Below are 9284 nucleotides of genomic sequence, written 5' to 3' on the forward strand. Positions count from 1 at the left end.
TGGCTGAAGGGGCTGGCTAATTACACTAGTAAGAGCCCTCATTGTCTTCAAATTAGACTATTGTGGAGCCCTTTTTGCAGGAACCACCATAGGTAACATTAGAAATGTACAGGTGATACAAACCAGTGCCCTAAGAGCAGCCCTGAACATCCCTAAAAAAACACATTTCATCAGCAGAAGCAGTATACATTGGCTCCCAATTTTCGACTGCATCCAATTCAAAACCCTGACCCTGAGCCATAAATGTCTGTCAAACACTGCCCCTAATAAATCCAAGAATACACAAACTAACAGACCCGCCAGCGCTTCCCACTCCCACCATCTAGCCATCCCTAGATTCAAACTACAGAAAGCAGGGGGCCACAGCTTCCCGGTGGTGTGCCACAAAGCACTGGAATGCCCTTCTGCTTCATTGAAGAGCAGAAACAACCTTTTGGACCTGCAGGAAAGCCTTCAAAACTTTGCTCTTTACACAAGACGTATAACTTAATACCTACAGACTGCTGTTCAATGCACTACCAAGGACGATAAGCCTTGACTGTTGGTTTACTCTGTAAGCACACTACTGTCAAATGTCTAAATACCTCCACACAACTGAGATTTCTGTAACCAGCGCTGTAGGCATCCGGGTTTGGTGCACTCCACAAATGATAAAATAAATAAACAAATGATGGTGCATGAATGGAGTTTGCTAGGTGTTTAAACTCAAACACATAGTTAGAGCAGAGAGTTTTGGAAAAATCAACAAGGAAGAGAACCTGCCCAACAGGAGAAACGTTAATTGAGGTTCCGACTGGAAGGACCTGATGGACTTTTTCCTTAACAAGGACTTTTCAGCAGAAGCCTTCTCTAAGTCTGAACCAGATTGTCCGAGATGGATTTGGGAGCAGGTCGACAGATTGAAAGGAAGAGCTTGCGTGGAGGAGTTGCTCATAGCTGATTGATGTCTCTACATGTGATGGGCCTGTGAAAGGCAAATCAGAAGTGAGTACAATAATCCCAGAGCAATTTCAAAAATTACTCAAGAATTCTTGAAAACCCAGATAGTAATTAAAAGTAGTTTGGGGAATCCTGTTTGTGAGCTATGCCAATGAAAGGAGGAATATAGTGCAAGGCATATGTGGTTTGTGATCTATAATTACAATTGAAACTGTGGGTACGTTTAACTTTATATAGCATTGCTCCAGCTATTTGTGATCTCTGTAGGCCTTAGACATCCTATATTGAAATGTAGAATGACAAGCCTTTTTGACTGGTGTCTGCCCTAGTCAATAAAGTAATTGACATCTATTCCTTAATGAACATTTTTAACTGGGGTGTTGAATGGGTGGACCCAATTGCTTGAGAATAGTGATGGAGAAGACTTTACTGTCCCAACATTCTGAAAAGTAATAGATTTCCTGAACCCAAGTCTTTAGAACACTTATAACCAAGTCAAGCTCAGAAAACATTCCTGTGTCTTTGCCCAAGCCAGAAACTAATATTGTCATAGATAGTGTTCGGCATTTCAGAGTTAAATTAGTCCTAGATCAAGACAATCATACATTAAACCAGCATTTTTCTTCCAACACTTGTTGATGGTTTCAGAGAAAACTAAGCATATTTAAGTGTATTGTGGGAGAATTCCACCAAACTGAAAGTAAGGGGACCACATTTAATTTCTTATTTTTTATAGTCTAATTAAAGAAGAACGCAGGTTAAAAACAGCATGTTTCTTGTCCCAGATTGTTGGTTGGGATTGTCATGGTGAGTGGTATTAGATCAGGGATATTTCTCTGTGAAAAGAATCAGTTATCAAAAGCAAATACATTCCATTAATAGAAGTCCTTATATGCCATAGACTGTTGATTATTCATAGCAGATCATGATGGAGAGTCAGGATTCTATTATGGCATTGAGGCAAGTATTGGCCGACTCATTATTTCCCTCCCTTATGTTCTGTTTTACTGTCAGCTGCAGAGGACTTTAACAACTTCCAGACATTCTTTTGAGAGAACTGATGACAGTAGTTGTCTTTTGTTATTGAGACACTGGATCATGGCTTTCATGGGGTTTCTTGTGGCAACTTGGAGGTCCTTAAGGGGCACCGATTTGGAAAAGAAAATGTGGTTCTGGATAGAGGAAGTGAAAAAGGGTAAACAAGAAAATGATCACTGGGGCAGGATTATGGATTTTTGTTGATTCCACTTTGTTTCTTACAGCTGTTCAAAATAAATGAAATGAGTGATATATAATAATATAATCTGACTCTGTCATAATCTACTGGGAATAATCCACATTCTATAGGTCTCTCGCATCTCCCAGTCAAAGAGCCCAACGAGTCACAATCTCCTCAACCCTTATTGATTTACTTGTGGGGGTAGGGTTACCTTTTGCTTGGTTGACTTATAATAAACACCCTGCAGCGCTCTGTGATTCTCCTCCCCTTTACCTTAGTTTCCAGGAGGGTCTTTACCAGTCATGGGTGTCTGGTTCTTCAAATCTTCATTTAAACTTTGCCTTACAATGCCCAGTCTACCTTACTGCACTAATATAGGGCCTCTGTCACATGATATGACTTGGTTGTTACAGTTCACCACTAGGGACTCTTCAGTCTATTGCCCCTCCCCTCCTCAATGGTCAACACCAACTTAAATATCTCTGCATCCTGGTGGCAGTAGTGAGGTGGGGTAAGATAAGATGCCAGTACTCTTCTGTTTGCAGGGGAATATACAAGTTTGATGAATCATTGATGTTACTACATGTTATAAGTCTGTTTTCACTTTCCAGTCCTTCAAATGTAAAGAACAGCAGCACCGATGCACACTTTTGTTTATCAGGTTCCTCCAGGAGGGCATGTCTGTTCTCTCTGTTGCGTGGCAGCAGCACCACTATAAGGCTTTTTTTAAAAAAATGTTTTGCAATTTGCAGTCTGCTCTCTTTTGCAAAATACAACTCTACGTTTACAACATTTGTAATCACAGACATCTGCTAATATTATATGAATCTAAGTGATCTGGCCGCGGCTGAATTTACAGCGCATGAGAAAGGTGCGAACTAGCAAAGGTTTGCACCTTTCTCATGCGAACACACATACATACTCACACCCTCACCCTCAGCACACCCCTACCCACACCCCCAACATAAACATACCCTACTTACCTTCTTCTAAACGCTGGTTTCCTGCGGCGCCAGTTCTCTTTCACTTCCATGCTCGGGAACCAGTGCCGCAGGGTCCTTTTCTTTTCTTTTTTTTTTTTTTACGGGGACTGCAGGGGTTTCGCCCACAACCCCTGATCACAGTATAGTGAGCAGGGTTTTGCTGAGGACACCACCGCAGCCCCCGCAGTCTTTTTTTTTATATTTATCTATAATGCTGCCACCAAACGTTCGAACTTTTGGTGGTTCGAACCTTTGGTGGTAGCATTTTTCAGACTTTTAGTCCATGCAAACTTTTGGATGCGGGCCGTTCGTCCGCATCCTATTACACGGGCATAATCCCCTTTCATAGATCTTAAAAATCAACTGCCATACATACACCCATGCCCTCTTTAAAACATTCTCGTTCCGCAAATGCTCCTTAGTTGAATCAACTTCCTACTTTGGTGCAGGCAGCTGGAAGAGAGCAAACCTCTCCAAGACGAGCAATTAGTGCAACTTGACATCCTTCTGAAAACCAATCAAAACGCACCTATACTACGACACGCTAGTGCCCACACATAATACATACATTATTAATAAATAGTATAGGAAAAAAAATAACAAGCCCGTTTTGTTGGGTTTTACACTGTCTCACTCTTTCCTCACAGTGAGAACTCATTAAGTATGATCAAACACAATAATCAGCTGAAGATCAATGTTCCGGGGTGTGTGCAGAATTCAATGCATAGCCGATCCACATGGAGCATAACTGAGAGATTCATAAATTCTGTGCTTCTCTACTTCAATGTAGTCCTTGTCATTTTCAGTCTGTTGACATGTTTGTTGATTGCATGTCGCACCTCTTTATTTCTAAGGCTGTAAATGAAAGGATTTAACATAGGTGTGAATACAGCGTACATCAGGGCTATTAGCTTATCATTCTCCACAGACCTGCTGCCTTTGGGAATGACATACACAATGGTTGCTGAGCCATAATATAAACCAGCGACAATCAGGTGTGACGAGCATGTGGAGAAAGCTTTGTGTCTACCTTCCGTGGTCTTGATCTGCAAGATGGCCCAAATAATATTGACGTAAAACACAACAATTAAGCAAAGAGGGATGAGCGAACATCCCCCTACTAATGTATTTACCATGGCAGTGAAGGAGATGTCTCCACAGGCCAGATTTAGGAGGGGTGCCAGATCACAGAAGAAGTGGTTGATTTGATTGGAGGCGCAGAAGCGTAACCTTGCAGTAAAGATTGTTGGAATCAAGGCATCCAGAAAACCCATAACCCAAGCGAAGGAGGCCAACTGAATGCAACTTTGGCTGGTCATGATGGTGGTATAGTGGAGGGGTTTGCATATAGCCAAATATCGGTCGAACGCCATCACCCCAAGAAGAACGCATTCTGAAATCCCTAGGGAATGAAACATATATACCTGGGTGAAGCAGCCGACAAAAGAAACCAATGGGTTGGCACCTAATAGGAGTGTGAGTAGTTTCGGAACCGTGACAGATATGTATGCAATCTCTAGCACTGACAGTGTGCTGATGAAAAGGTACATGGGGCTATGTAGGCAGGTCTCCATCCTCACAACTAGAATGATCACCACGTTTCCGGTAATAGTGATCAGATATACAAACAAGATGATGACGAACAGGAGGGGCTGAAACCTATGGAAACTTGAGAATCCCAGGAGGTGAAATTCTCTCACCCTCGTCTCATTTCCGTCCTCCATGTGGATGAAAAGTCAATCTGTGGAACAAAGAAAATGAAATGTCAATGCCAATGAGTGTTATGAATCAACTTTGAACGATATTCTCTAGCTAAGGAGAACATCTGAATTTTATGAAAAAATTATCTGTTTTATGTGTGCATAACTTAATACAGTTTGTCGGCTATTGGCACAGTATCCATTTATTTTCATGATATGTATAGTGCACTTCTTTTTTAGTAAAGGTTTATATTGACATGGAGGAGCAATGAGGAACCAATGTTAAAAAATGGGAGCATTTGTTTGTACCTGCACGCCCATATTGGGGAGTAGTCATTCCCCTTATCTGCAGTATAGATGCAGTCCCACAGTTCAGACGAGAGTATGCACTTTATCATCCTAGGACTCAAAAATGCTCGCAAGTCTGTGGGAAATCCCCATTGTCTTTCATGTATTCAAAAAACCACTGATCTATGTTTTAGTATTTTAAGAAGGACTATATGATTTTACTGATTTCAGGTTTACTGACGGGTTAAAAACAATGTTAATGAAAATGCATGTTGCTGTCATTAAAGAACCCACCTATCTCCTCAAACAAAAAAAAAGGATGGGATATGGGTAAATGGATGAGCTCAACAGTCTCTTGATTGGCCTCCTACCCCACCCTTTTGAGAAAGTGCTCATCTTTGCCACCCTAACTGCAGGACTTTTTTGTCACATTCTCATCAGGTTTCGCTGAGAAGCCAGATGCATCTGCTTTTTCCTCACTTACAAATCCACCAATGCCAAGAAAGGCAACGTATTTTAGGTGGTGATCTTCCTATACAGTGAAGAGACGGTGCGCCTGCAAACACGCAACTTAAAAATAAATGTCAACTCTAAAACCTTGCATATCTGAAAATACTTAATCGATTGGGACTCCCTCGCTTTTCACTGAGTTTCACTTCTTACCCTGTTAGCCTTCGTCAAACAGCAAAACATATGTTCTGCTCAATTCCTCACACAAGGCAGCCAGCCCTCATTTCGTTTGAGCTGGCACGCTCACTTCTGAGATCAGCCAGCAGAAATTCAACCAGTGTTGCATGTGGTACTACCAGTGCCCTTGGCACTCTGCTATCCGGACCTGTAATGTTCTCTCACATCGTATGAGTGTCTCTCCTGAACGCTATCCGTCTGCCCATCTCCACTGCATGCCTAATACTTAACTACTACTACGTTCCCCTGCCCTTTACTTCTGCTCCTCTCTACTGCATGACTTCAGCGTCACTGCTAGCATGCACAGCACCCACAAACATCCAGCCCTGCAGCCTGCGCTGTCCTTATGTACCACTTGCATGCCTCCCATGTATTTTGCATCTTTGTTTCAGTTCACCAATCCATGCCTATTTTTCGCCTGCTTCCTGTAGCTCATCACCCTTTAATTTCTCTCCTGTAGCCCAGCCTACCTATCTTCTTTGGCGCATCTATTATGGCCCACATCATCCACTGGCGTAGGCTACTTTCTTCCTTAATTCCAGTGTCCATAGGAAGATGGTTTCTACACATCTCGTCTTGGTGAGGAAAAAGGGAATAAGATCCTTATGGCACATGCTTTGTGACAGATGAAGAGAGACCTCTTTGACATTGTCGTATAATTTTTCTGTGCTCATCAGAAAGCTCCTCCCATCTTCTCTAAGTTGTCTGTGAACCGCCAAATGCTGACTCTGTCTCTTTCTTTCCATCCCCCCTACCACGCCATCGCTCAATGCTGCTCTCAAACAGTGGATGCTTCCATTGCCAGGCTTCATCTGTACAGCCATGCACTTGGGAAATGACTGCATTTCTACTGTACCAGAAATATATGCCAATTCCAAATAAAGCATATGCGTGTTGGCATGGTGAAAGAGCAGATTAATGATAGTGATAGAAAGATCCTTCTTTTAGCAACAAAGCATGGGAACAGAGCAGCAGCCCACTCACCCGTTCTCAAGATCTACTGGCTCTACTTGATAACAGGTGCTGCATGGAGGGTGGCTGGATGGATGCACCAACTACTGGCAATGCCACCTTGTAAACCACCTCAAAGACCTGACTGGCATTGGGACACATGTGTCTGTCCCACTGCCATTATGATGTGGCTTGGCTTTTGCACCTGCTAACAGACGGGTCTTGATTACAAGTGTGGGGTGGTCACCTTTTCCGTTGCAGGTCCCATGCATACAAGGCATGGCTAGAAGATCTCTGGCGAACCTTAATAAAAACTAAATCAACCCCTGCATCCCCAATGAAAAGACGTGGGGGATCATGGAGGCATTTCAGAAGGAAAAGAGCAGGGGGAGGTGGAACGAGGGAAACTAGATGAAGCGAGGATAGAGGAGGAGTGGAGGAGAGATGGAATTACTGTCAGGAGGAGGCGGGGAAAGTAAGGTCAAGGGAAGGAAAGGTCCAGCCAGTTTAAACAATATATATATATATATATATATATATATATATATATATATATATATATATATATATATATATATATATATATATATATATATTGTTTTGTTGCCCGGGGGTAGCAAGGGGGACAGCATCTGTGACCCCTTGAACCCTCCCAAACGACATCCCTGATTGATCCATCCCTGCATACATCAAATGTTAAAAGTAAGGAATTCCACAAAAAAACAGGCACTGAATCCCTCTTCCTATTGTTATGAAACGTCTACCTGGAGGCACAAAAAACGCACTACGTTCCCTTGCAGTACTTGAATTGTCAAGATCTGATTCTATTAGCTTACATAAAAGTCTTTCTAGTTATGAGAAAAGGGAACAACTTTTTTTCATCTTTCTGGAAAAAAATATGTAGCAAAATCTGAAATTCAAGGGGGCTGTGTGCCATTTCACACACGAAGAACAATTTCTCACATCCCTTTTTCTCAACTAGTTGCATGCTATATTGTTCACTCGTGGACAGCCGCAAACACAAAACAGATAGCTAATATCAATACCACACTTTAGGGCAACACAATATTTCTGACTTGCTAAGTAGATATTTGCTATGCGTTTCATTATTATCTTAGCAGTATTCTGGATAATAAATTGTATGGCATTGCCTTATTTCAAGGGTATTTACACCTAGTGTTGATCAAGGAACAGGGGTTGTATTGTTTAACATATGCCAAGCGTCCTGTAAAACAATTCAACTGTCCGCAATTTTAAACAAGTTCTAGATACTCAAGCAACTCAGGTTGCTGAACTCATTTAAATCCCAGAACGGATAGTCCGGTTGAACGTTCCATTTGGCACTAACACTTGTTTGTCACTTGGCCACTAGGGCAAACTCAAAAATACAAAAGTGACACTCCTATTCCAGAAACAATTGTCTTGCACTAATAGGGAAGTAGGTGTATTATATGTAGAGAATCCCAACGACAGTTCTTTAGGTGAATAGTGCTTGCCACTTATTCTCACTTTAAAGACTTAAAATGGATTTCTCTGAAAATATAGACCTATTTAATTTAATTTGAAAAATGTCCTTAGGCACTACATAGCAACTGTTCTGGGATTAGATGAATTGAACAATCCTGCATCTCCTTTGCATTGGTCCTCATACTACCAAATCTCATTCTTTGCAGGGGCTGAGGCTTGCCTGTCTGTGGTTTATACACACACAACGTATTCCGTTTAAGTTCTCTTTACATCATAAGCAATAGCCTCAGCAGTACAATTAGTCCTGAAAAGCACAAATAAGTGATAATGATCAATTCAAAAGAGAGTCAGCTCACCAAGCATCTTTGGATATTGTTTAGTTTGGCGGTACTGCCTCGATAGGAAGCACAACTTCACTTTATTTGCTCTTCTACAACACTGCCCTTCGTCTCGTTGTCTCATCCCCTTCCGTCCTCTCACCCCATGCCTCCCTTCCATTTCTGTCCTTGAAGTTTCCATGTTGCTTTTATGGATACAACACCTCCCCTCACTTCTCTTGTTGTTAGGTTAAATCTCTTCTACCAGTCTTTGTGGTCTCTTGGTCTCACACCATCACCTGATGCAGTCAGACCTCCCAACTCAGTCCTTGTCAAAGGTGGTGCGTCCCCTTCTGTGATCTCTTCCAGTCTAGTGCTGTTGATTTCGTCTTCATCCTCCAGGATGCTTCTTTCCTCTGTTGATCTTGTCAGGTGCTAGAAGAACGATGCATTTTTAATGACCGGTTGGTCGCTCCACTGCACCGTAATTATTCCTTTCTTTCCAGGTACTGTAAACGGGGTTGCTATGTATCTCGTGTCCATCTTTTTGTACTGTCTGTGACTTATGATGACTTCGTCCCCTATGGTGAATTCCATGGACTTCATCCCTATTTTACCATCAGTGTGCTCTTTAGTCTGTTGTTTTCTTCCCATGTTCCTTTTCCATATTTCATTTTCCTTATTGTTTTCACTTTCTTCAATCTGAGCGAAACGCATTCTTGGAGCCATTCCT

General features: G+C 42.0%; 1 protein-coding gene across 1 annotated transcript; it reads right to left on the reverse strand.

Annotated features, from left to right (window-relative positions):
- Positions 1–2257: 2257 nt before the first annotated feature.
- Positions 2258–4865, reverse strand: LOC138523270 (olfactory receptor 6N1-like). Its single transcript, XM_069635428.1, has one exon. It carries the CDS (start codon positions 4863–4865, stop codon positions 3918–3920), a length of 948 nt encoding a protein of 315 aa, XP_069491529.1. The 3' UTR covers positions 2258–3917.
- Positions 4866–9284: the final 4419 nt, after the last annotated feature.

This window comes from Ambystoma mexicanum, chromosome 1p (assembly GCF_040938575.1).
Source record: "Ambystoma mexicanum isolate Mex_15411 chromosome 1p, UKY_AmexF1_1, whole genome shotgun sequence".
NCBI classification, from domain to species: Eukaryota; Metazoa; Chordata; class Amphibia; order Caudata; family Ambystomatidae; genus Ambystoma; species Ambystoma mexicanum.